The following is a 27,733-nucleotide window of genomic DNA, read 5'->3' as shown; positions in this document are numbered from 1 at the left end:
ACTAATACAATTATGTAAAGTTTAAAAATGAAATAAAATTAAAAAAAAAAAAAAGAAAAAGAGGATCCCATTAAAAAAAAAAAAAATTTGGAAGGTCAGTACATCTAATCCAAAGGTCACTGTGGTTGCTGTTTAGTCGCTCAGCCGTGTCCAACTCTTTGCAACCGCATGGACTGTAGCCCTCCAGGCTTCTCTGTCCATGGGATTTCCCAGGCAAGAGTACTGGAATGGGTTGCCATTTCTTACTCCAGGGGATTTTCCCCACCCAGGGATCAAACCCTTGTCTCCTGCACTGCCAGGCAGGTTCTTTACCACTGAGCCACCGGGGGAGCCCTGTCTAATCCAAACACTTGCAATTGAAGTCTATTTCCCCAGGCTTAGTTACCACTGAAGGTCGCCCAGCCTGGATGCAGTCCTGCCCCTTCCCCTGCAGGCTAAAGAGTCCTGTTCCCTTATCTTCCCTTAGAATCTTATTTTTCTACAGCACTTCTGCTTCTCTGAGGACATGGGAGGTTCTCCTTGTCCCTTTTATAAGTTATGGCTGCTGGACATGATGACTTCCAGCTTCAGAAGAGAGCTGCCCTGGGCCTTTTGTTGAGCTTGAAAGGCAATGCTATGTAATTAAGGCGGTTAGTCTGCACAATTCTTACCACGACTTTCATTGACCTTATTCATAACAAGACACAGTTGTAAAAAAGTAGATAGTCACTGACATGACGTCAAACTCAGGGAGTTTTTCTCATCTTCTGAAGGTGTGTGCCATTCCCACTGAGGAACTCTCCGTGTTGAATGCGGCCTAATTGTTTAGAAATGATTAACATGTCTTTATTTCATTTGCAGAAAACATAATTTATTAATTGGCTGCTGCTTTCTGTGTTTCATTTTGAGAAGCACAATAAATAAATAAATTAGCATAAGACGACACTGAAAAAAACGCAAACATTGACTAAATTCTGAAAAAAAGCAAGATGATTCTAAATTAAGGACACGCAAATTTACTGCATAAAAGGGTTTAATGACAAATGTGGGGACAATTGTTTTTATGAGCCCTTAGCTGCAGCTTTCAAATTTTAATTTCATGGACAGGAAAGCATTATCAATGCTTTAACAATTTCAGGGTTCAATTTACATATCAAAAACGGAGAGACAGAAAGCTCACATCTTTCTTTACTTTTTAAGAGTTCTCAGGGTCTGAAAATGCCTGGGCAATACATGCTGAAGGAGAACAGCAGACATGCTGATGTCTGCATCTGAAGCAATACAATATCCTAATTACCGAGAAGTACAGTTCTAGTTCAGAGAACCATCACACCCTCTCCTCAGCAATTAATACTCAGCACAATTGGTAAACATGCTAGTCTTTAACTGAAGCACCCAGAAACAGCCTGTAAGCAGATGAGTATCTGAAATAGACCAGCTGCCATATCCCCTGATATTAACTGCACCCAATGACATCTCATTCTCTGGGGTGGTGGGGAGGGAAAAAGTCAGGTAAGAACAAAATCTGACTCCATATTGGATCTGCTTCTTTTACTTTAACCTTGGCTTTCCCTTGCTTTTGTTACTATACTCACTAAAAAGATGCTGTCTGTAGCTGTAAGCATACATAATGGCCTTTCTGCCTGAATGTTAAACTAAAGTACCCTCGTTGGGATCTCAAGGAAACACCCAGACCCTGCCCAGCTGTGAATGGCTTCAGGAAAGAAGAAATTAACACATCCCTTCCCAGAGGCTGGCCAAATCAAGAGATATTTTGCAGGATTTATGGCCTTTTTACTTTACTTCCTCACCTCCTCCCCTTCTGTTGCATAAAAGGAACTAGCATCCAGACCCCTTAAAAGGGTAGTCTAAGACCCTAGTCCACCATCTTGTTGGACACCCAGCTTTCCGAATAAAGTCATTATTCCTTGCCTTAACACCTCGTCACCCAATTATTGGCCTGTTGCGCAGCAAGCAGAGTAAGCTTGACTCAGTAACACCATCACAAACATGCAACAGCAGCCTTCAAAAAGCCCTTCTTCTGGATGTAATAGTATAAGAACCTCACTAATTTCCTCACCTGTTTTGAGAGTTTCTGATTTTCCTTTGTAGACTAGTTTCTGACTTTTTTATTTCTACACACACGATTATATTTTTCCTGGCTGCTGCTGGTCAAAGCCAACCCTCATGTTCTTTAATGGCTTCCCATCACTCTGTAATGAAAATCCAAACTCTTCGCCTGGTTTACCTCTCCCCTTACCCCCAGTCACTACCCTTACCAACCTTTATCCTCCAGGAACACTGAACAATATGCAGTTTCCTGATACAGGTGTGAGAGCTGGACCATAAAAAAGGCAGAGTGCTAAAGAATTGATGCTTTCAAACTGTGATGCTGGAGAGGACTGTAGAGAAATCTCTTGGACAGCAAGGAGATCAAACGAGTCAATTCTAAAGGAAATCAACCCTGAATAGTCATTGGAAGGACTGATGCTGAAGCTGAAGCTCCAAAACTTTGGCCACCTGATGAGAAGAACTGACTCATTGGAAAAGACTCTGATGCTGGGAAAGATTGAGGGCAGGAGGAGAAGGGGATGACAGAGGATGAGATGGTTGGATGGCATCACTAATTCAATGGACATGAACTTGGCAAACTCCAGGAGACGGTGAGGGACAGAGAGCCCTGGCGTGCTGCAGTCCATGGGGTTGCAAAGAGCCAGACACGACTTGGCAACTGAACAACGATGACACGCTACACTCTCCAAACCTCCAGGACATTTCCCAGGGTGTGCCCTCGGTGTGGAATGCTCCCTCTGAACCTGCCTCACGGAAAACACCTTACAGCCTTTATATCTCAGGTCAATACCACCTCTTCTGTGAAGTCTCCTCCGACTGTGCAGGGTTATTTGTTTTTCCTTTCCTTTTTCCCACTGCACTTGAAACAGGCTTCCATTCAGATAACTGCTGTACTGACAGAACTGTGTATCTGATGTCTGTGTCCACACTAGAATGTGTGGGAAGGGGAGGTCTTTTTCTCTTAGGATTACCATAGTTGGTGTATTACAAGCCTTATTTCATTAAATACTTGGGAGAGGAAGAAAGAAAGGGGGAAAAAAGGAAGGAGGGAAGTAAACATTCATGCAGGTTTGCTGAAAGATTGGCGATAAATGGTGACTGTGGATGAGAGAGAAGCGAAAAAGGAGACAAGTCCACTCCTAAGTCCTAGGCAATACCAGAAGCCTGATGTCCTGAGAATTAATGCTCAGGCTTGGAACAGAAAAGACTTCCTGGAAATCACAGTGCTTGTTGCAGAGTGTGTCTTGGTTCCTCAGATGCACCACTAGCGGCTCGTGGTTTAGTCTTTTACAGGCTCAACCGAATCTCATCCTCCTGGGTGGTTAGTGGAAGCATTAGCGAACATTCGTTCTTGGTCTTGGACACGCATTACAATTAAAATACACTAAATTACCCAGTGGTAAAACAATCTATCTAAACAATACAAAAACAATCTAATATATATATATTTTCTGTTTTTATTTCTAGAGCTCTGTCATCCAAAGGAGATGAGAAATTGGATAAAGATATTATTTTAAGCACTTCAAGATGAGTGAACAAATGGAAGTGATCTTGCAAGAAAAACAGTCAGAGGGGAACTTCTAGCCAACTTACTCTTTTAACCTTTACCTTTGCCCCGACGCCCAGGTACAGTACCCACAGCGCCTCATCAAAAGAGTATCGTCTCAGAGTTAGCATCCCTGGGTTTTCTGGTCCTGACTCTCTAACATCACTCACTGTCCAGGTCACTTTTACTCTCTGTAAAAGGAAGGTATTGAAGCAGATGCCTAATGTTTCTTCCAGCTATTCAAACTGAACTGACACCTTCTGACATATCACTAGCCTTTTGTGATATTTGTTTATGGATCTAAGTAAAAAGCATGCTTTCTTGTGCCTCTTTTAGGCTCTGAAAGTATGCACTCAACAATATGTAGGGAGAGCCCAATCTTAGCGTCATTTCAGCAGGTTTTGGGGTAAGAGTGTGGAGAAATGCAGAAACACATACAACATGCCGTATTTACCTGGAGCCCTAGAGCTACTTCTCAAAGGGTCTAAGAAAGTGGAACCACAGTTGGTAGCCCCCATCCACAACTCACAGAGCCGCATCACACATTCTCCTGGACTCACCAATGACACCATTTTCCCAGCTTCACCCCCTTATGGAGGCGATGTTGCCGCAGGGGCCTGTCTGCTGCTGCTGCTTGGTCGCTCAGTCATGTCCAACTCTGTAACTTCATGGACTGTAGCCCACCAGGCTCCTCTGTCCATGGGATTCTCCAGGAAAGAATACTGAAGTGGGTTGCTATTCAATTCTTCAGGGGATCTTTCTGACCCAGAGATTGAACCCAGGTCTCCCACACTGCAGGCAAATTCTTTACCTGTCTATAACTACACAAATAGTGAGCCCCAAGGAGTTACCATGAAATTCACTATTTAGTCTGCTTCTTCCCATATCACGACGGTGAGATGTCAGTGGAAGTTTGTGTGACAGAGACCCACAGGATTCCAAAGGTTTGGGAAGTCAAGCACGTCATATTTTAAGGACTTTGGGCAGGTGCCATGGATAAAAAGTCTTAGCCTTCAAGTCTGCTGTTGTGCCCAGCAAATAGATATGGGGGGGGGAAATGTACTTTGCAAATTAAATAAATAAAAGTTATTTTTGAGTGGCATCATATTCTCTTAATTTCTACACAGATTATTACAATTTAAGGAATGAGAATACCCCATCTTCCCATGAGCCAGCTACAGGTTTTAGGCACAACCCTTGCCCATTGCCCTGCAGAGTAGCTGGTCTCACCCACTCTGGAGCCCTGAGCTGCTGTGACTGCTGAGGAGGCCTATTCTTAGGCTCAGGGCTGAGGGAGGATGGAAGACACTCTTCTGCACTGAAGTGAGAAATCAGTGGCAAGGGAAGTCTTGTCTGGCCTCTGTTCCCATGGAGTTCCATGATTTCTGCTTCATCGTGGGCAAAAGATTCCAAGTGTAGTCACACTCAGAAAGGAAGAATTCCCACGTGCTAAATCCTAAAAGCAGCAGCATCTCCTCTGGGAGGGAACTTGAGGAAAGAGCCAGGATGACATCTGGTTTGTCCCGGGATCTGGGGGGAAGGGGAGGAATGGCCTGCAGGTCACTCTGGCCGGCGTCACTCCTGCTGTCTTTGCTGTCTTCCCACTCATTCAGACAGCCGCCTCCCTTCCCTCCTCCCCGCACATATCCCCACACTCCTACATACAGCCCAACCACACACCCTTCAGTGTGAGCCTCGTCAGGAAATGTGGGAATGAACAGGGTCACATGTGATGAAGGGTCGTGAGATGCCTCAGCCTGGACACAGGTCAGCTCCCTTCTCAGGAGGGAGCGCCCAGGCAGGGGTGGGCGGGGTATCACAGGGTGAATACAAGAGTGAAAAGTACTAATCACCACGACACAGGGATCACTGGAGCCAAACAGAAGGCATTAGGAACAAAAAAGGGGAAGGAAGCAGGCAAAGATGACTAAAAGTTGGAGCAGGAAGACTTCAAAAGCTGTCAAGAAGATTAGGTGAGCAATTCGGGGAATCTGATCAGCAAATGATGGGAACAGCAGATGCTGTAATTCCTACAACTTTCCATTTAGACTCTTTCCTCAGACAACTTGATAACAATAATAGCCACCATCACTGAGGAAATACCACCTCCTGAGCTAGACTTACATTATCTAATTGAACCCTCCAAGCAGCTTTGCCAGATATGGATTATTCTCATCTTACAAAAGGAAAAACTAGGGACTATTACAGGGAGACCTGCCAACATCCAACAGTTAGGAGGCAGCAGACTCTGCATGCCTCTAAAGCATGTAGTCAACTGCCCTGCTACCCAACATTCAGATTTGACCTCTGCCTAGCGTCACCAGTGATCCGAGTAGGTGTTCCAGGACTAGAGCTCAACTACTCCAATACCTAATACTGCACCCTTTCTATGATATACTATTGTCTTACATAAGATATTGATTCAACAAATGCTACTGGAATAATGGGGCATCCATTTGCCAAAAATAAATGAATAAATAAACAAACCTTGTACTACATATAAAAATTAACTAAAAAATGGATCACACCTAAAACTATAAAATTTCTAATAGAAGACACAGAAAAATCTTTATTCTCTTGGGTTAGGCAAAGATTTCTTAGATATACCATCAGAAGACAGATTTGTTAAAGAAAGAGAATGAAAACTGAATGGCAGTAAAATTAAAAACCTCCACCCAAAAAATAAAATAAATAAAATAAAAACCTCCACCCTTCAAAATACTCTTTCAAGAGAATTAAAAGACAAGTCACAGACAAGGACAAACGTTTTCTGAAATATGTATCTAATAAAAGACTTGGATGCAGGATAAAGAACTCTCAAAACTCAAGAAGAAAATACCTAACTTTTAACATGGGCAAAAGATTTGAACAAGTATATCACCAAATAAGTTATATAGATGGCAAATAAGCACATGAAAATAATAAATCATCAGTCTGTCCAAGGGGGTTTCTCCAGGCTAGACTACTGGAGTGGGTTGTCATGCCCTCCCCCAGGGGATCTTCTCAACCCAGGGATTGAACCCACATATCTTATGTTGCCTTTATTAAGTGGGTTCTTTACCACTAGCGCCACCTGGGAAGCCCCATTAGCCATTAAAAAATGCAAATTAAAGCCAGAAAGTGAAATTAACTATACGTCTATTTGAATGATTAAAAACAAAAACAAAACTGATAAAATCAAGTGCTGGCAAGGAAGTGAAGTAACTGGAGCTTTCATTCATTGATGGTGGGAAATTCAAAATGGTACAGCTACTTTAGAAAACAGGTTGGCAATTTCTTATACAGTTTAACATATATTTACTGCACGACCCAGCAATCCTACTCCTAGATATTTACCCAAATGAAATGAAAATTTATATTCACACAAAAACCTACATCAGTTCAGTTCAGTCGCTCAGTTGTGTCTCTTTGCGACCCCATGAGTCGCAGCATGCCAGGCCTCCCTGTTCATCACCAACTCCCAGAGTTCACCCAGACTCACGTCCATCGAGTTGGTGATGCCATCCAGCCATCTCATCCTCTGTCGTCCCCTTTTCCTCTTGCTCCCAATCTCTCCCAGCATCAGAGTCTTTTCCAATGAGTCAACTTTTCGCATGAGGTGGCCAAAGTATTGGAGTTTCAGCTTTAGCATCATTCCTTCCAAAGAACACCCAGGGCTGATCTCCTTCAGAATGGACTGGTTGGATCTCCTTGCAGTCCAAGGGACTCTCAAGAGTCTTCTCCAACACCACAGTTCAAAAGCATAAAGTTCTTCGGCGCTCAGCTTTCTTCACGGTCCAATTGTCACATCCATACATGACCACTGGAAAAACCATAGCCTTGACTAGATGGACCTTTGTTGGTAAAGTAATGTCTCTGCTTTCGAATATGCTATCTAGGTTGGTCATAGCTTTCCTTCCAAGGAGTAAGCGTCTTTTAATTTCATGGCTGCAGTCACCATCTGCAGTGATTTTGGAGCCCCCCGAAATAAAGTCTGACACTGTTTCCACTGCTTCCCCATCTATTTGCCATGAAGTGATGGGACGAGATGCCATGATCTTTGTTTTCTGAATGTTGAGCTTTAAGCCAACTTTTTCACTCTCCTCTTTCACTTTCATCAAGAGGCTCTTTAGTTCTTCTTCACTTTCTGCCATAAGGGTGGTGTCATCTGCATATCTGAGGTTATTGATATTTCTCCTGGCAATCTTGATTGCAGCTTGTGCTTCTTCCAGCCCAGCGTTTCTCATGATGTACTCTGCATATAAGTTAAATAAGCAGGGTGACAATATACAGCCATGGTGGAGAGGTCTGACAGAATGTGGTCCACTGGAGAAGGGAATGGCAAATCACTTCAGTATTCTTGCCTTGAGAACCCCATGAACAGTATGAAAAGGCAAAATGACAGGATACTGAGAGAGGAACTCCCCAGGTCGGTAGATGCCTAATATGCTACTGGAGATCAGTGGAGAAATAACTCCAGAAAGAATGAAGGGATGGAGCCAAAGCAAAAACAATACCCAGTTGTGGATGTGACTGGTGATAGAAGCAAGGTCCGATGCTGAAAAGAGCAATATTGCGTAGGAACCTGGAATGTCAGGTCCATGAATCAAGGCAAATTGGAAGTGGTCAAACAGGAGATGGCAAGAGTGAACGTCGACATTCTAGGAATCAGCGAACTAAAATAATAGGACTGGAATGGGTGAATTTAACTCAGATGACCATCATATCTACTACTGTGGGCAGGAATCCCTCAGAAGAAATGGAGTAGCCATCATGGTCAACAAAAGAGTCCGAAATGCAGTACTTGGATGCAGTCTCAAAAACGACAGAATGATCTCTGTTCTTTTCCAAGGCAAACCATTCAGTATCACAATAATCCAATTCTATGCCCCAACCAATAACGCTGAAGAAGCTGAAGTTGAACGGTTCCATGAAGACCTACAAGACCTTTTAGAACTAACAACCAAAAAAGATGTCCTTTTCATTATAGGGGACTGGAATGCAAAAGTAGGAAGTCAAGAAACACCTGGAGTAACAGGTAAATTTGGCCTTGGAATACGGAATGAAGCAGGGCAAAGGCTAATAGAGTTTTGCCAAGACAACGCACTGGTCATAGCAAACACCCTCTTCCAACAACACAAGAGAAGACTCTATACATGGACATCACCAGATGGTCAACACCGAAATCAGACTGATTATACTCTTTGCAGCCAAAGATGGAGAAGCTCTATACAGTCAGCAAAAACAAGACCGGGAGTTGACTGTGGCTCAGATCATGAAATTCAGACTGAAATTGAAGAAAGTAGGGAAAACCACTAGACCATTCAGGTATGACCTAAATCAAATCCCTTATGATTATACAGTGGAAGCGAGAAATATTTTTAAGGGACTAGATCTGATAGATAAGAGTGTCTGATGAACTATGGACTGAGGTTTGTGACATTGTACAGGAGACAGGGATCAAGACCATTCCCATGGAAAAGAAATGCAAAAAAGCAAAATGGCTGTCTGGGGAGGCCTTACAAATAGCTGTGAAGAGCCTACATAGGAATGTTTAAAGTGGCTTCATTGATAATCACCACCAATTGGAACAGAACCCAAACACTCTTCAATTGGTAAATAGATAAACTGTGGGACAGCTGCATAATAGATTACAACTTGACAATAAACCAAATACTGAGATTATAAATTTACATGCATGTAAAAATAACATGGCTGAGTATCAAATGCATCATTCTAAATGAAGGAAGATAGAATCAAATGGCTGTTAGGATCAATTTATATGACATTCTGGAAAAGGTTAAGCTCTAGTGACAGCAGAGCAGGGGTTAGCAGGGGCTGGAGGTGGGGGTGGAGGCTGACTTTAAAGCAGTTACAGGGGAATCTGGGGAGGGGTTGGGATTGATCTGTATCTGGGTAGTTGTGGTGAGGCAAACGGCATGTATTTGTCAAAACTCAGAACTGTGCAGTAAAAAGAGTGAATTTTAATGGGCGCAAATCATACTCCCATTTTTAAAATCTAAGAGAGGGAAAATGTATATACTATTAATGAAATTACAGAGAAAATACAGTGGAGCAATTAAGAATGTAGCTCCTGAAGTTACTGCATCTGCAAAGTGTGAAGGAGAGCAACCACCCTCTTATAAGATGATGGAGATTAAGTGAGAGGAGGTATATAATCATGCCCGGCACACAGTGAGAGCCCCGAAGCTTGAGTAGACAAAATTATGATGATTCTATGCTTTGAGGAAGAGTACCTCACTCTAGGGCTTCCCTGTTGGCTCAGCAGTAGAGAATCCACCTGCTAACGCAGGGTCAGGAAAATCCACCGGAGGAGAAAATGGCAACACACTCCAGTATCCTTGCCTGGGAAATCCCATGGAAGGAGCAGCCTGGAAGGGTCCATGGGGTTGCAAAGTGTCGGACACGACTTAGGGACTAAACAACCACCACCACTTCACTCCGCAGCGCTCCTTGAGCACCATGTGCCACGTGCTGAGTGAGGTAATGTGCCCAGGACACAGAATACATACTTCCTTGTCACAGGAGCTGCCACCACTGAATCCGTTCCCCAAGCCAGAGCTGCTTCTACACCAAAACCCCGGAGAAAAGAATTTGTATGCAAGAATTGTAAAGGTTATGAGATGGCATTCATGTCCCCACAAATTGTGGCAAAACCCTCTTCTTACCCTTGGGGTGGGCTTTTGGATAAACCAGAGCCATATGGTCTCTGGGGGAAGTCAGTGTTGAAGCGCTGTGACCTGTGATATGGAAACAGCACACCCCAGGGCTAATGCCATAGCTACAGGGTATATTTCACAGCCTGCTATGCCCACTGTGCCATACCCAGAAGCCTTGCCCTGGCATTCACAGAGACACTGCATGTGGGGTTAGGTGATTATGAAGCCAATCAACCCCTTTCCTCACTTTAACATTTTTACAGCCATTTTTGGAAAAACCATTCTTCTGGGTGTTTGGAGAAACAAGACAGGTAACATATAGTAGTGTTAGGTTTTATTGCTTAAAAACTTATCACACACACACATGCACAACACACTTTCTCTCTCTTTCCTTCAGTTTCCTACCAAATCGTGCTAATCTTCTGAAGATAATGTAATTCTGTTATGATGAAAACTTTAGAAACAGGAAACACATTCTACTTAGATTGTTAAAACTTGAAATAAAAAACAATTCAGAGCTGACTGGGCTCATCATTCCTACCATGAGGCATTTCTGCTTACAATTAATTTAGCAAAATAGAAGAAGGCAGCAAATATATATATATATATATCTTGGTTTTCTAATGACCTTTCAGTAATTGCTCATATTTCAAAAAGACTCAAGTTACCATAAAAACCTTTTCCTGGGTAGAAAACTTTCATTTCCTTTGAATACAGCTTTAACTCTACATCCTTTACTCCTTCTTCAGACAATCCTTGTTCCTCCCTTTGGGTCAAGCCTGCCTCTTCTCCCCAGTTTTTCCAGTTTAGCAGTGACAGGGCAGGGACAGCACAGCACATACAGGAACCAAGGCTGCGCTTGCCTGGCACCAGCACTAGCCGTGACTCTAAGGGACGCTGGGCTCTGTAACCCACAGAGGTTGTGGAAGGCTTCAGAGAGACCCAAGAAAAGGGAGTCTCTGAAAAGAAACTGAAATGATTACCAAAGACATTGCTTTATTTCTATAGGAGAAAATGTGTGTGCATAGTTGCTCAGTCGTGTCTGACTCTTTGAGACCCTTTGGACTGTAGCCCACCAGGCTCCTCTGTCCATGGGATTCTCCAGGCAAGAATACTAGAGTGGGTTGCCATTTCCCTCCTCCGGGCGATCTTCCCAGCCCAGGGACTGAACCTGTGAATCCTGTGTCTTCTGCATGGCAGACCATCAGGGAAACCCCACAGGAGAAAATAAGAGCAAGTGAACTTAGAATCGTAGTATCAAGGAATGAGGAGTTTCTGAGGGTGTTTCCCCTACAGAACCATCTTTTAAACTATTTTTGAAATGGATATACTTTCAGAATGACTCTACTCAACTCTGTCCATAGAAGGCCCAGTGATACAAGACACAGATGCCTGCTTCGCAGACAGGCTGGTACCAGGAAAAGTGCACACATGTTTGGAAGCCCTCGGGAGAATTAGATCATTGTTTATCCTCATATTTTCTTCCGCTGCCAAAGACTTGAATTCTTAGCTATGAGAAGCGAACAGCAGGCTTCCAACAAGATGGTGTAAGTTCAGACTTGGAGGTGCTCACCTCTACTCCAAAGTGATAGTAATGATAAGTAAACTATAAAAAGAGAAACAAAAATGGCTTTACTAATTCAAAACAAGATCAACATCTCTTCTGGACCAGTAACAGAAATGCAGAGCAGTCAGAAAAACCGAAGCCAGAGCCTCAGGTCTGGAAGCTGGCAGTCACAGACACGCATTTAGTCCCAATGGTTAAGAGAGAAAAGTGTTTCACAGACAAAGGTGAGCTTAAAGGCAAGGGTGAGTCTTCCCTGGTTATGAAAAGAGGCTGAAAATATAGGATGATGACATGTTTCCTGGGGATAAATATTTACAGGAACTGTTGGCCCTGGAAAGCCTAGAAGACACACATAGTCTCTCCGGGTACAGAGTCAGATGCCCGTTGCCTAAGTAACCAGGTCTGCAATCTCAACATCACTGTGGTCCACACTTAAAACGCCATGAAGTCTGGTTCTGAGCTGGGGCCTGAGGGAGGCAAGCAGAAAGCTACGAGAGGGCAGACGCGCAGAGGAGGAGGAAAAAGAACAAAAGAAGACGTCCCACTAAAAATGGGCCTGCCACACAGAATTCCAAAGCACACAGCGAAATGCAAGGCTAAGGCAGATACTCAACAAAAATAAAAGATCAAGAATCTGTATGTGATTTCACTCCAGGAAACTGAACTATAGCACTGAACGACCAAGACTTCAGGATGTGCAAATAGATAGCTAACAGAGAGGCACGTACTGGACATGAATAAGAAATTACAGAACAGAAACATGTAGCAATAAAACCTAAACTGGAAGATTGGGAATAAAAAGCAAATTTGAAATCCTGCAAATAAAAAAGTCATTAAAGCAACCCAATAGCAAAATAGCATGTGATGTAAGGGCGCTTTAGTTTTAGAAACATAGAATAAAGCCAGAAGCTGAAATGGGGCACCTCTAGGGGGCAAGAATTGGGGAGCAGCAGGAGACAGCGTGTACTAATAAGGTTTTCAATGGGGGTCTAGTACTTTGACTTCTAATAAATTTTTTTTTAATTAAAAGACTATAAGAAATAATAAAGGACTACTTGAAGGATATGCAATCTTTGCTTTCTTCTATATAGTTCTATAAGTTTTACTCTTGGAATGAAGTAAGCCAGAGATAAAGAACCTAGATTACATAAATTTTCACCTTCCTTACTTCTTTGATTAAGCTACAATGTGAAATTATGTCAATCAGCCACACTGAAGAATATTATAAAAGTCAGCTGTTTAAATCTTTGTGGATGTCTGGACAAGGATATTGATCAGTCAGTCTCAGTGGGACCCATGGCGGGGGCCTCAGAGAAAGGAAAAAACTGCTTCAGCTGAGGAGCATGTATGTGTCCAGTCTTCCAGGTACTGTGCATTTTGAAATTAGTCTTAATACAACTCCCTTGTATTACAGGTAGAAAAAAATCAAGAGAGGCTGAATGCCTTGTGCAAGATAGATACATGATGGACTGGAATTCAGCACAGAAATAGAGCACTTTTCTTTTTTTCTTAAATAATTGAGATTTTCTTGGCTATTTTGAGGATCAGTACACAGATGTTTGGCTGCTGAGAAATTCAGAGCAAATTTGTAATTTATTTCTTATCACTATACAGGATCATATGGCATGCATTCTGGGTTCTAACTTGGTTTTATCTGATTTTTTGTCACTTATTTCACAAATCAATATAAAATGTATCTGTTATATGGCATATGCAGGTATATATTACTGCATACATGTGTATCATGTACGCATGTGTGCCTGAAAGCCACTTCAGAATCTTTTAGATGGGGGAAGGTTATAATTAGATTAATCAAGTTAGATCAGATAACTGAAGAAGAGAAGAGAGGGAAAAGGAAAAGAGAAAAAAGAAACCAAGGTAGGCTGGACCCTGGGTCATGATCCTGGAGGACAGTGAATGCCATGCTGAGTTTGAAGTTTATGTTGAAGACTAAAGATAATGCTAAATACATTTAAAAATTCTGAATAAAGCAACAGCATGGAAGTAGTGCTGTTTCAGAAAACTTACTCTGAAACCATGTAAAAGACACATGAAAGAGAAAGAAATTTGAGTGTCAGGTGACCATTTAGGGTCTATTTCAATAATCTAGGAATGGGGCAAGAGGGCTGTGAGTAGATAGACGTGTTTTAAAAGAAAGATCATATGTAACAGGTATTAGGAAAGAAAGTGACATGGAAAGTAAACACAGCTTTTTCTTTTGCAATAAAACATGTGACATCCAGGGAAGCATACTAGGTACTATCCATGAACTTACAGAAACAATCAGTTCCATTTCATCTGTTCTGTTCCTATTGCCTTGGATTTTGACCTGCACAAGCCAAATCATTCCAAAACCTTCTCGAGAAGGTAAGTTTTATTTCTTCCAGAAATTAAGTTGTCGCCGATTACAAATGACAGCTAACTCCACAAATGCAAATTACCCCTGCTATTAAAAGGCCTCTTGCCTTCCTGAAATACGACACCAGGCAAGTCCAGTAACATGCAGATGTAGGCACATAATAAATATTACTTGATGCAGAAACCTGTTGAGATGAATTTTCTAGGTTCCAAGAAAAGCAGAAAAATAAGCTTGAAAACTTTAAATCTAAGACCTGAAGTAAATATAATTTTTGACTGAATTAATTTTGAATGTATGCTCTTTTGGGGATGCACTAAATTGAATTCACCTTTATATTTTTCAAATCAAATAAACAGTATAGAGAATTCAGAAGGAATGTTTATATCGCTAAACACAACAAAATTCTCAAATAGAAACTTGAAAATATAACTGATGAACTAATTGAAATCAAGTTTATATTCTCATCTAAATATATATTCTACTCACTCCACTAGGAAATATTTCATAGAAATAAGGGGTAATAGAGCCAGAAGGGGCCTTAAGATGATGGAGTCTTAATACAACCCTCCTTTGTGTAACAGATGACATAAAAAATCAGAGAGGAAGAATGCCTTGCCCAAGATAGGTACACAATGGACTGGAATCCAGCACAGAAATCAAGCATTTTTTAAAAAATAATAATAGAGATCTTCTTGGCTATTTTGAGGATTAGTACACAGATATTTCAATTTGCTCACAATTCTTAAAATCTGAAAAATCATGTCATTGTGATTCTTTCCTAAAACAGTTATTCTGGTGACTTTCCAGCTTAAAATTTGAAGGCAAATTTTTCTTAATAGGATATTAAGTACCAGTATCTTCAAATATTGTTAAGTTACTACATTATAAATTTCACTAATTCACACTTTAATATCATATGGCACCCTACTCCAGTACTCTGGCCTGGAAAATCCCATGGACTGGGGAGCCTGGTGGGCTGCAGTCCATGGGGTCGCTGGGAGTCAGACATGACTGAACGACTTCCCTTTCACTTTTCACTTTCATGCATTGGAGAAGGAAATGGCAACCCACTCCAGTGTTCTTGCCTGGAGAATCCCAGGGACGGGGGAGCCTGGTGGGCTGCCATCTATGGGGTCGCACAGAGTCGGACATGACTGAAGCGACTTAGCAGCAGCAGCAGCACACTATATATTAAAATTTTCAGTTTTCTTTCACAGTATATTACCAAAGTTAGTACAAAAACTGCACTACCATGACCAAAGATGTTAGCATGCAATTCTGACAGGGACAACCAAGACAAGGGATTTTCTTTAGGAAACGATTCTACTGAAAACAACACAGGAATGGAAGTTCAAATGTTCAAGACACAGTAAACATACAATGTGACTTCAAATTGCCATTTAATATGCTTTGTATTATAAGATATAAAAAATAATCCCCATCTATGGTATGTTAAGTGGACATTCAAGACAATCAAAACCTCCTTATTCAATATCCCACTATTTCCTGGTTGTACCAAAAAAGTAAAAAAACAGAAAATGTTTTTACCTCTTAAAAAAACCCTTGCAAGGGGAGGGAGGGACAAATTGGGAGAGTAGGATTGACATATATATATATAATCACGTGTTAAATAGATAACTAGTGGGAAGCTCAGAGAAGGCGATGGCACCCCACTCCAGTACTCTTGCCTGGAAAATCCCATGGATGGAGGAGCCTGGTAGGCTGCGGTCCATGGGGTCGCGAAGAGTCGGACGCGACACGACTGAGAGACTTCACTTTCACTTTTCACTCTCATGCATTGGAGAAGGAAATGGCAACCCACTCCAGTGTTCTTGCCTGGAGAATCCCAGGGGCGGCGAGCCTGGTGGGCCGACGTCTATGGGGTCGCACAGAGTCGGACACGACTGAAGCGACTTAGCAGCACCAGCAGTGGGAAGCTGGTGTATAGCAGAGAGAGCTCTGCTCGGTGCTCTGTGATGACCTAGAGGGGTGTGACAGAGGGGTGGGATGGGGGAGGGGTGGGAGGGAGGCTCCAGAGTGGGGGATATATGTATACATATAGCTGATTCACCTTATTGTACAGCAGAAGCTAATGCAGTTATGCTCCCCCCCAAAAAAAATTTTTTAAAAACCCTTTACACTTAAAAAGGGAAGGAAGTAGAATTTTCTTCTTAAAAATGTCTCCAGAGCTTCTAAAAGTCTTGTATTTACAAATTATTAGATAAAAATATTCCTCTGAGTCATGCCAGAAGGGAGACAGGGGCCACTGATATGACATAGCAGATGATATTAATCAGACAGCTTTTTTCTTTCCTGTTCATCAGAGGCTAGACTTGCTTCATTTTTACTTTCTCCATTTTCTACAGGTAAATCTTCTTGAGTTTCTTGCTTAGGCATTTCGGCCAGTTTTCCCTCTGCTCCCTTTTTCCCTTTTGTGTGCACTTTTTGGTCTGAAGAGTATCCTTTCCTGATGCCTCTGTGGCTTCACGTCCACGTTTTCAGGAACAGGCTTAGCTGACAACCTTGCCCATCTCTTGGGCTCCCCATTCGCCACCCCTTTGGTGGAGCTGACCCTCCCCTTGGGCGTCATGATGGTGGTGGGGCGGGTGTGCGCTAGGTACCTGTGGGCTACTGGGCACCAACAGCCTTCCCAAAGCCAGATGCTGCCACGCCTCCTGCCCGCCAGTACTTTTTTGATGATACAGCTTGGCCTGCCTCTAACACAATATTCGTAATGGTTTAAGTTATATGTCAACTTGACTGGGTCATAGGGTGCCCAGACATTATTCTGGGTGTGCCCATGAAAGTGTTTTTGGATGAGATTAACACGTGGATAAACTGGCTTATTAAAGCAGATTGTTCTCCCCAGTGTGAGTGGGCCACGCGCAATCAGTTGAAGCCTTGAATAGCACAGAAAGGCTGACCCCACCACTAGTAAGAGCAAACTCCTCCTCCAGGATTTCAATTTCTTCCTCTCTTTGGACTCAAACCGAAATACTGGCTTTCTTGCATTGCTGAGCCTACCAACTTTCAGACTGTAACTTAATGCCATCAGCAACCCTGGGTCTCCTGCCTGCCGACTGCAGATCTTGGGACCTGTCAGTCTCCAATAATCACATGAGCCAAATCCTTATAATCAATAAATCAACCTCTGTCTCTTTACATGTGTGCATGCATGTGTACACACAAACACACATATACACCCTGCTCATTCTCTTCCTCTGGACAATCCTAATATTATCTCAAACTTTGAACTCAAAGGAGTAAAGAAAATGGTCTTAATGGATGTGATAGACACTACAGATGAGCTACCAAAAAGCTATTCACAACTTCTTCTCCCTTGTCTTCTTCTAGTATAAAGGCTGAAAAGCCAAAATTCTGTTTCCTCACCTCTTTTACAGCTGCAGTAGTATGTGACACAGCTCTGACCCATAAGATACAGGTGGAAATCCCCAGGAGAGTTTCCCTTTTTTCTCTGCCTTTTATCACCCCTTGTTTTTCCTGTCTAGAGCTTGGATGCAATGACTGGGGCTTGGGGGGCAGTAGTCATCCTGGGGCCATGAAGACAAAAGCATATGCTAGGGCTGTCTAAGGGGGAAGACAGATGGATTCTGGGTCTGTGATGAGACCTACCAGTAGCTGCTCTCACGTTGGGCTGCTGCTCTAGAATTACTGAAAAAAACATATTAGTAAAGCCAGTTTACTTTGAGTTATCTGTTATTTGTAGCTAAACTCTTTCCTAACATATTATTTCATCCCATATTTCAACTATAACAATAAGCCAAAAGTGAACATGACCTGAGTTTTAATCAAATAATCACTCAAAAAAACAACTGAGGTCTGCCATACAGATGGCATGTGCGTTTGCATGCACAGTCATTAAGTCATGTCCGACTCCTTGAGATGCTCTGGACTGTAGCCCACAAGGATCCTCAGTCCATAGGATTTTCAGGCAAGGATACTGGAGTGGGTTCCCATGCCCTTCTCCAAAATGGCAGGTAAGAGGCACTAAATGCAACAGCCTTCCCATCCCCAACCAAGGATGCTGATGGGACTCTAGCTTGCTCCCAGCCATTCCAGGTTCAACTCTGAGGAGGAATTCCAGGGGATCTGATTCCTGGAAAGCTTGTGAATGGCAAAACGTAAACACTAAAGTAGACTGAAGCTTGGGGAGCTATCAGCAATGGATCCAACTTTCCCCATTCCATTCATTTATTTCTATAATCTATGCTTTTTCTATAACTAATGCTTTTTTTTTCTATATGACGGGCATGGTTATGGCAAATTAAAGTATCAGACTGATCAAATTAATCAGAGTGTTTTCATTAATTCAAGATGGTGCTTGATTCAGAAGATACATCCTATTAGCAAAACTTACCATTAACTGTTTTTTTAATTGGAGGATAATTGTTTTACGATATTGCATTGGTTTCTTCCATACAACAACATGAATCAGCCATAGGTATACATATGCCCCCTGCCTCTTGAACCTTTCTCTCTATAAGCTATTTTTAATGAAAACCAATCATGATCATTGATTTCTGCATCTTTAGAGTGAGCTTATGCTCTCTTCTTATGGAGTGAAAGCAACTACCTTTCTCCACTGGTGTGGGCACCAGAAGCCACAGGCAGTTGTCATACAGTGGAAGGAGCACTAGGTTCATCAAAAGATCGGTGTTTGAGACTCGGTGCTACCACTTTTCCTTCATCCTATCCCAGAGGCACAGCGCTGAACCTTTCTGAGTTCTGTTTCTTAATTTATGAGTCTTAAGTTCCAATGAGATAATGATTACAAAAGAATTCCAACAAATATAAAACACTCTACAAAAGTAAGAGTTCATTAGACAACATGATTGTGTGCAAACTAAGAGTAAATAGGTTCAGTGTAAGGAAAGCATATGAGTAATGTGAGAAAAGTTCATTTATTATCTTTATGGCATTTATTTTGACTCTCCATTTCTCAGAAAGTAAAAGTTGCTGGATAAGGAATCTCCATCTGATAAAGTATTACAGCAGAAAGGGTTACAGGAGGAACTTTAAAGAAATAAAAACTAGATAAAACTTGGTGTATTTACCACTGAGCAATAACTGTTACCACTCATATCTTAATTAGCCCTCTTGCTGTAGGCTCTAATAGCACTCTGGCCTCCAACATCTTTTCAATTACATGTTTTACACCCACATTCCCTCTAGACTCCATAGATTGTTACCTGAGATTAAACCTCTTGTTGCCTGGTGGTTGATAAGAGTCCCAGGAAATAAAACATATGCAGCACAATGTATTATTTTATATACCTTTGTTTCCTATTATGCACTGAGAGTCATTCGCTTTTGGGTTAACGGGAAATGAAAGCAGAGTTCTCTGCAAAATCATGGGGATATTGCCTGGGTGGTGTTTCAAGCTGGTTCCATACCACATACCTTGTCCTGGGTTTGACATCGGAAACAGTCACAGTCAAAGCAGTACTGGCCCCGCAGCTGCTTCCTGCGCTCCTCGCTGGTCATCAGCATATCCAAGTAGCAGATGGTGAGCTGCGGAGGCCAGAGAGAGGGAGGCGTCACATGGCTGCTGGGCCCACCTTCTTTAACAAAAGGCTATTACATCAAATTGTTAAAGTAAAACGTGTTTTAGTTTTAGTTACATACCAGAAAGTGTGAGGAGATGCTTCTTACAGTCTCTCCACCCAAATAATCACATGTAAAATTTTTTAAGGCGTTACCTTCCAGTCTTTGTTAGGTATATCATGTATTTAATATTTTAAAGAATTGGGCTCATCAACTCTGCACTTTTGCACATTTTATTCACTAAACAGAAAATATCAAGAGCTGTTATATGTTTGGTGTTAGTAAGTTTTGGTAATACTTTGTGTAACCGCTGGCAATTAATCCTGGCAATCAAATGGATGGCAGATTATGTAGCCAGATCGCTCTTAAATCCTACTCAATTCTATAGCTGCTTCATGGAACTTAGGCTCAACCACATTTGGACTGTTGGAAATGAGGAGACAGTTCTTTCACTTGTGAGGATTTAAAAAGACGGAACACTTTCCAGATAGGGAGAATTTAATGTCAGGATGTGATCACTGATGAAGGTACCTAACTTGACTTCCTTGAACCCTTTTAAATATAATAACTATGCCCTGCCTTGAGTTTTAAGACAGATTTTTCACTTTTCTCTTTCACCTTCATCAACATTCAAAAAGCTAAGATTATGGCATCTGGTTCCATCACTTTATGGCAGATAGAAGAGGGAAAAGTGGAACCAGTGACAGATCTTATTTTCTTGGGCTCCAAAATCACTGAGGACAGTGACTGCAGCCATGAAATTAAGAGACACTTGCTCCTTGCAAGGAAAGCCATGACAAACCCAGATAGTGTATTAAAAAACAAAGACATTACTTTCAGACAGTGAAAGCTACGGGTTTTCCAGTAGAGTGAGAGCTGGACCATAAAGAAGGCTGAGTGCCAAGAACTGATGCTTTCAAATTGTGGTGCTGGAGAAGACTCTTGAGACTCCCCTGGACAGCAAGGAGATCAAACCAGTCAATTCTAAAGGAAATCAACCCTGAATATTCATTGGAAGGACTGATGCTGAAGTTGAAGCTCCAACACTTTGGCCACCTGATGTAAAGAGTTGACTCACTGGAAAAGACCCTGATGCTGGGAAAGACAGAAGGCAAAAGGAGAAGAGGGCAGCAGAGGAGGAAATGGTTAGATAGCATCACCGACTCAATGGGCATGAATTTGAGCAAACTCCAGGAGACAGTGAAGGACAGGGAAGCCTGACGTGGCGTTGTCCATGGGGTTGCAAAGAGTCAGACACGACTTAGCGACTGAACAACAACATGCCTTGCATCCAATAGTGAAAGACCACAGGCGAGAGGGCACACTTGAGGGACTTTCCAGCTTTCTCTCTAGCCCTAGCTTTTCACTTCAAGACGCAGGTCTTTATGTAAGATCAAGGTGTTTAAACATTTCTTAGACCTCCTATCTACTGAAAGTCTAATTCAAAACATACAAAATGGAACTCCAGATTTCTCCAACCTTCCCTCACAGCTGGAACATTCCCAGTCTCAGCTGACATTAATTCATCCTTTGTGTTATCCAAGTGGAGACCCTGAGGTCGCCCCTGATTTCCCTTGCTTTCACTTTCCCCACTCAATCCACTAGGACACTCTGTGGACTCATCCATAGAAACACATCCAGAGCCACTCATGTTCCACCTTTTCCTCCTGTTCCATCCTTGTCTGAGCCATCATCATCTCTTGCCTGTAAAATGCAAGTCTCACCAAGCATCCCTGCTTCTCCCCTGAGCTGCCTGCACTCCGTCCTCTAAACCAGACTGATTCATTAAAATGTCAGTTGGATCAGATCTTTCCTCTCTTCTAAATGTTCCAACGGCTCCTCCTTTAGCTTAGAGCAAAAGCCAAGTCCTTACAACGGATTCTCATAACACGACTCAAAGTGTGGTTCTGCAGCATGGATTATTGGTCTATGTTGAAGTGAGTACAGAAATGCAAAGGAAACATTTAGAAATTTTGACATCAATCTGGTAAGAGAAATTTTATGTGGCTCTAATAATAAAATATTAGGCTCTTATTTTAAATTCACTTTTCTAGCAATTCGTTTTCATTAAATCTTATAAAACTATCAGCTGACACTGTAATAAGGAAAAAAACAATAAAGAAACTGGTCCTTCATCACAGGTGGTGGGGGCAGCAGTGGCTTCATAACAGGTCTGTTCCTATCTCCTCTCCCCTCCTGGCTGCTTCAGGCAGCACAGCCCCACCGGCGTTTCACACACACACACACACACACACCCTGCTCATGGGAGCTTCCTCTGCCCTTCCCCCAGATCTACTATGACGACCTCCCCCAGCTCCTTTGAGTTTCCATCAAAACTGACTTTCTCACTGAGGTCTAACCTTACTACCCCATTTATCTGGCTACTCCAGCTCTTTAGTTGCAGCATGCAGGATCTTTAGTTGTGGCATGTGGGATCTAGTTCCCCGACCCAGGGCCCCCTGCACTGGGAGCTCAGAGTCTCAGCCACTGGATCACAAGGGCAGTCCCCCTACCGCCGTATGTAAAATAACAACTTGACTCCTCCCTCACCCGAGCACTCCTACTTTCCTCATCCTCCTCTAGCTTTCCTTTTTCTGTACCAGATCAGCTAGTGACACACTGCATAAATTACTTCTTTATTTGCTTTTATGTGTAGAAGTAATTAAGGGGGGGTTGCTGTGTGGTGGGGGAAGAAGCAGGTAGTAAAGGAGGAGGAGGAGGCAGGATTATCCACTGAGGGAGAAGACAAACACTCCCTAGAGCGGAACATGCCATGTGGCTTTCTGAGACTTAAAAGAAAGCATCTCCTGTCTACAAAGCCTGATCTTTCCAGTCTGACAGCATGATGGGGCAGGGGAGGCCATATCCTCACAGAAAACATGGCTTCGGGAGGCCTCGTTAAAGCGGTCAGTGGGGAAGGACGTCAAGTTCACGCTGGCCATCACCAGGGTGACAGAAGCCACAGCCTCAGCTGGCTGGCCCTCTATAAACCTTTCCCATGTGAGATGGCTAAAACATGCTGCTCCACATGCAGAAAACAAGAGTGCCTGTCCTTAAGGAATGTACACTGACGTTACTGAATATCTACGATGTGCTGGGCACTCACTCACCAGTGAAAACCAGCCTAGGTCTTAGATCCATTTGGGAATTGTACCCAAATCTATTGATTCAGGCTGACACTCTTTTTACAATAACATGGCTCATGCCTCTGTGGTGCTGGGTCGGGGAAGAGGTTGGGGAGTAGAATTGCATCATGTGGGGTCTTCCTCCGTTGCAGCGCATGGACCCTCTAGCTGTGTCGTGCTGGTGCCAGAGCGGGTAGCCTCAGTGGTTGTGGCACACGGGCTTAGTTGCCCGTGGCAGTAGGATCTTTCCAGATGAGAGACTGAACCCATGTCCTCTGCACTGGCAGGCGGGTTATCAGAAGAGTCCCTACGACTCTAGTTCTCCATCCAGCCAAATGGCTCTTAGTCATCAGCCCCAAATATCAGGATTAACCAGTAGTAGTTATTGGGTGATTACAATGTGCCCAGGGTGAAACCAACAAATCCAGGGCCTGTCTCACCAGAGAAATATGCTTGACAAACTTGAGTGTTTTACAAGGGCCAAAACTCATGAGTGATCATTCCAGCCAGAGAATGGGCAGCAGGAGGCTAGTTATTTCATTGAACCCCAATAGAGAGACTCCTACAGCCTCCCTCAGTAGCCTGTAACTGCCTGGAACCATTACCTGGACTGTGTAATGATCTTCCACCTAGCCTCCCTGCTGCCTTTAGCCTATAGCACATCTTCTAAATTGCTTTAAGGGAGATCTTCCTAAAGCTCACATTTGATCACATCATTTGTCTGCACAAAGTTCTGATGGTTCCTCCCTGAATACAGGATGAGGGTACACAAGGCTTCCCAAGCTGATTTTCTGTCTGCCTTTCTAACCTCAAAATCTCCCCCTGTACCCTTTGGTGATTTAGTTGCTCAGTCACGTCTGACTCCTGCAATGCCATGGACTGTAGCCCACCAGGCTCCTCTGTCCATGCGATTTCGCAGGCAAGAATACTGGAGTGGATTGCCATTTCCTTCTCCAGAGGATCTTCCCAACCCAGGTTTAGAACCTGGGTCTTCTGCATTGCAGGTGGATTATTTACCCTGCCCACTACCATCTTCCATAATTATGTATATGCAACATAATTATGTTGAAACAATGTACACCCTGCATGTGTATGGTGTTGACCTTCACCAGCCAATGAATGCCCTTTTACCCGTTCTCAGCCTATTCAGAACTCTCTCCTCCTTCAGGCACGGCTCAAACAGGACTCCTCCAGTGAAGAATGGCCCATTCTTCTTGGGCCTCTTTCACACCAGTGAAGTTTGCAAAATACACTATAAAAACTGAATGTCTCAACAGTGAAAACATTTTTATCCATAATTTTTTTGGAAAAAAAATCCAAATTACTAACTAGTGATGGCAGCTAAATCACTTTATCAACCAGAGCTAAAAACCTTTATCAAAGACTCACTGAGTCACCAGTTTTAATGGAGAATCTGCTCATTCAATATAGGGCTCATTTAGCAGGAACATATATCTGAAACTTTGCCATTGATCAGTGGATGTTTTAATGGCAAAGAACAAGATCACATTAAAATATTAATGCTACTGACCGTAGCTTTGCCATTTTAGTGTAGCTCTTATGGAAAATGCAGTATATCATTTCCAACATTAGAGTAATATCACGAAAGATATTTGCTGGATATTGAATTTGTTGCTTACTTGAAAATTTCAAGGCAAAATGAATCCCTTTTACATGAAGCCCATCTTCTCATTATGTATTTCTGAGTGGATAATAAGATCAAATTAAAATTAAACTGTTTTCATTTCTCAAATTACACTGTCACAATTATAAATTTTTCTAATACTGGCTCTGAATTGAAAATAGACTTTGAAAAATCCTTCCTTTCCTAGAGTAGGATTGACATATATACACTGCTGCTGCTACTACATGACTGCTGCTAAGTCGCTTCAGTCGTGTCTGACTCTGTGCAACCCCATAGACGGCAGCCCACCAGGCTCCCCTGTTCCTGGGATTCTCCAGGCTCAAGAACACTGGAGTGGGCTGCCATTTCCTTCTCCAATGCATGAAAGTGAAAAGTGAAAGGGAAGTCGCTCAGTCGTGTCTGACTCTTAGCGACCCCATGGACTGCAGCCTATCAGGCTCCTCCATCCATGGGATTTTCCAGGCAAGAGTACTGGAGTGGGGTGCCATTGCCTTCTCCATATATATACACTACCATGTATAAAATAGCTAGTGGGAAGCTGCTGTATAGCACAGGGAGCTCAGCTTGGTGCTCTGTGATGACCTAGAGGGGTGGGATAGGGGATGGTTAAGAGGGAGGCTCAAGAGGGAGGGTGTAGATACATACACACACACACACACACACACACACACATATATATATGGCTGATTCACACTGTTGTACAGCAGAAACTAACAATTTCTGTTAGCAAAGCAATTCTGTGTGTGTGTTCACAGTCACGTTCGACTCTTTGTGACCCCGTAGACTGTAGCCCACCAGGGTCCTCTGTCCATGGGATTTCGCGGGCAAGAATACTGGAGTGGGTTGCCATTTCCTTTTCTATAAAGCAATTATACTTCAATAAAAGTAAATAAATACAATCTTTAAAAAATAAAAAGAAAAATCCTTCCTCTCTTTAAAATCAAACTTGAATGCTAATCATGTCTCTGGTCTTTGTCACAACCTTGTAGCCAATTTTCAAATTCTGCTAATTCTCAGTTCAGTCAGTTCAGTCACTCAGTCGTGTCTGACTCTTCGCGACCTCATGAACTGCAGCATATCAGGCTTCCCTGTCCATCCTCAACTCCTGGAGCTTGTTCAAATCCATGTCCATTGAGTAGGTGATGCCATCCGACCATCTCATTCTCTGTCATTCCCTTCTCCTCCTGCCTTCAATCTTTCCCAGTATCAGGGTCTTTTCCAATGAGTCAGTTCTTTGCATCAGGTGGCCAAAGTATCAGAGCTTCAGCTTCAGCATCAGTCCTTCCAATGAATATACAGGGTCAATTTCCTTTAGGATTGACTGGTTTGATCTCCTTGCAGTCCAAGGGACTCTCCAGAGTCTTCTCCAGCACCAAAGTTCAAAAGCATCAATTCTTCAGCACTCAGCTTTCTTTATGGTCCAACTCTCACATCCATACATGACTACTGGAAAAACCGTAGCCTTGACTAGATGGACCTTTGTTGGCAAAGTAATGTCTCTGCTTTTTAATATGCTATCTAGGTTGGTCACAGCTCTTCTTCCACAGAGCAAGTATCTTTTAATTTCACGGCTGCAGTCACCGTCTGCAGTGATTTTGGAACCCAGGAAAAAGTCTGTCACTGTTTCCATTGTTTCCCCATCTAATTGCTACAAAGTGATGGGACTGGATGCCATCATCCTAGTTTTCTGAATGTTGAATTTTAAGCCAACTTTTTCACTTGCCTCTTTCACTTTCATCAAGAGGCTCCTCAGCTCCTCTTCACTTTCTGTCATAAGGGTGGTGTCATCTACATGTCTGAGGTTATTGATATTTCTCCTGGCAGTCTTGATTCCAGCTTGTGCTTCATCCAATCCAGCATCTCGAGTGATGTACTCTGCATATAAATTAAATAAGTAGGGCGACCGTATACAGTCTTGACATACTCCTTTCCCAATCTGGAACCAGTCCATTGTTCCATGTCCAGTTCTAACTGTTGCTTCTTGACCTGCATACAGATTTCTCAGGAGGCAGGTCAGGTGGTCTGGTATTCCCATCTCTTGAAGAATTTTCTACAGTTTGTTGTGACCCACACCGTCAAACGCTTTGGTGTAGTCAATAAAGCAGAAGTGGATGTTTCTCTGGAACTTTCTTGCTTTTTCTATGATCCAACAGATACTAAAGGAGTCATGTGCATGTGTGTGAGCATGCATGCTCAGTCACTGAGTCGTGTCCAACTCTTTGACACTATGGACTGTAGCCTACCAGGTACTCTGTCCATGGGATTCTCCAGACAAGAATACCAGAGTGGGTTGCCATTTTCTACTCTAGGGGATCTTCCCAACCCACAGATTAAACACATGTCTCAAACTCAGGGATCAAACCCTGCATTGGTAGGGGAATTCTTTACTACTGAGCCACCTGGGAAGATCAAAGGAGACACAGTAAGACACAACTGCCCGTGCTCACGAAGCTTGTCGCTGAACGGAGAAGTCACTAAAAGAGCCAGAATAAATGCCAAAGAAATATTAATAACCACTCTAAGAGAGGTCTCAGAGAAAAAATATCTTATAATTTGAGAAATCAGGAAACACTTTATAGAAGAGATTATATTTGAGGGGTAAATAACATTAAGAAGGTAAAACGGTGGGAAGACAGAGCCACTGAGCACAGAAAGTGTATAATGGTAGGAAAACATTTATTTTCTGAACTGGTATAAAAAGGACTTATGGGGACAATTCCTTCTGTTGAGAAGCCGTTTTGATAAGGACTGTAGGGGGAAATATCTGAGTCTACAGGGCAGATGCTGAGCAGAACTACTTTGTGTGAGGAAAGAAGGATTTGCTTGTTGCTCCAGAGATGGAAAGTGAAGGACATGAAATAAGCACTAAAAGACGGTGTTTTTCAACTAAATGAAAACTAACCAAGGAGAATAATTGGCAGACAAGCCTAGAAAACAAGATATGAAGAAATTTCTCTGTTTTTCTGGGAAGTCCAACTGTTTCTCATAGTGTTCCTGTATGCTTGTCAAGTTACCTATTTTTTTTTTTTAATTTAATAAAACAACAACATTATCAAAAGGCAGCCATCGCTCAGCTCCCAAACTAATGTTGTTGAAAATGGATAGCAGTCCCCTTCTTCCCTGGCTTGAAGTCACACATGGTCTAAGGAAAAAAAAATCTAAATTCCACATATTGTTGACAGATATCCCCATGTACCTACTACACCAATCCTAAA

General features: G+C 42.5%; 1 protein-coding gene and 1 pseudogene across 5 annotated transcripts in view; both read right to left on the bottom strand.

Moving 5' to 3' along the window:
• SMYD3 (SET and MYND domain containing 3) overlaps positions 1–27,733 on the bottom strand; it is a 739,679-nt gene that overhangs the window by 135,797 nt on the left and 576,149 nt on the right. For 4 of the 5 annotated variants that reach the window (XM_005216845.5, XM_059875538.1, XM_059875540.1 and 1 more), the window contains one exon: positions 19,605–19,715. In XM_005216845.5, the coding sequence (XP_005216902.1) occupies positions 19,605–19,715 (111 nt within the window). 5 annotated transcript variants of the gene reach the window in all.
• LOC132342453 (uncharacterized) lies at positions 13,063–19,591 on the bottom strand (annotated as a pseudogene).

The sequence above is a fragment of the Bos taurus genome, chromosome 16, assembly GCF_002263795.3.
Source record: "Bos taurus isolate L1 Dominette 01449 registration number 42190680 breed Hereford chromosome 16, ARS-UCD2.0, whole genome shotgun sequence".
Lineage (NCBI taxonomy): Eukaryota > Metazoa > Chordata > Mammalia > Artiodactyla > Bovidae > Bos > Bos taurus.
The sequence above is the reverse complement of the archived record's forward strand: the minus strand, read 5'-3'. Positions and strand labels throughout refer to the sequence as shown.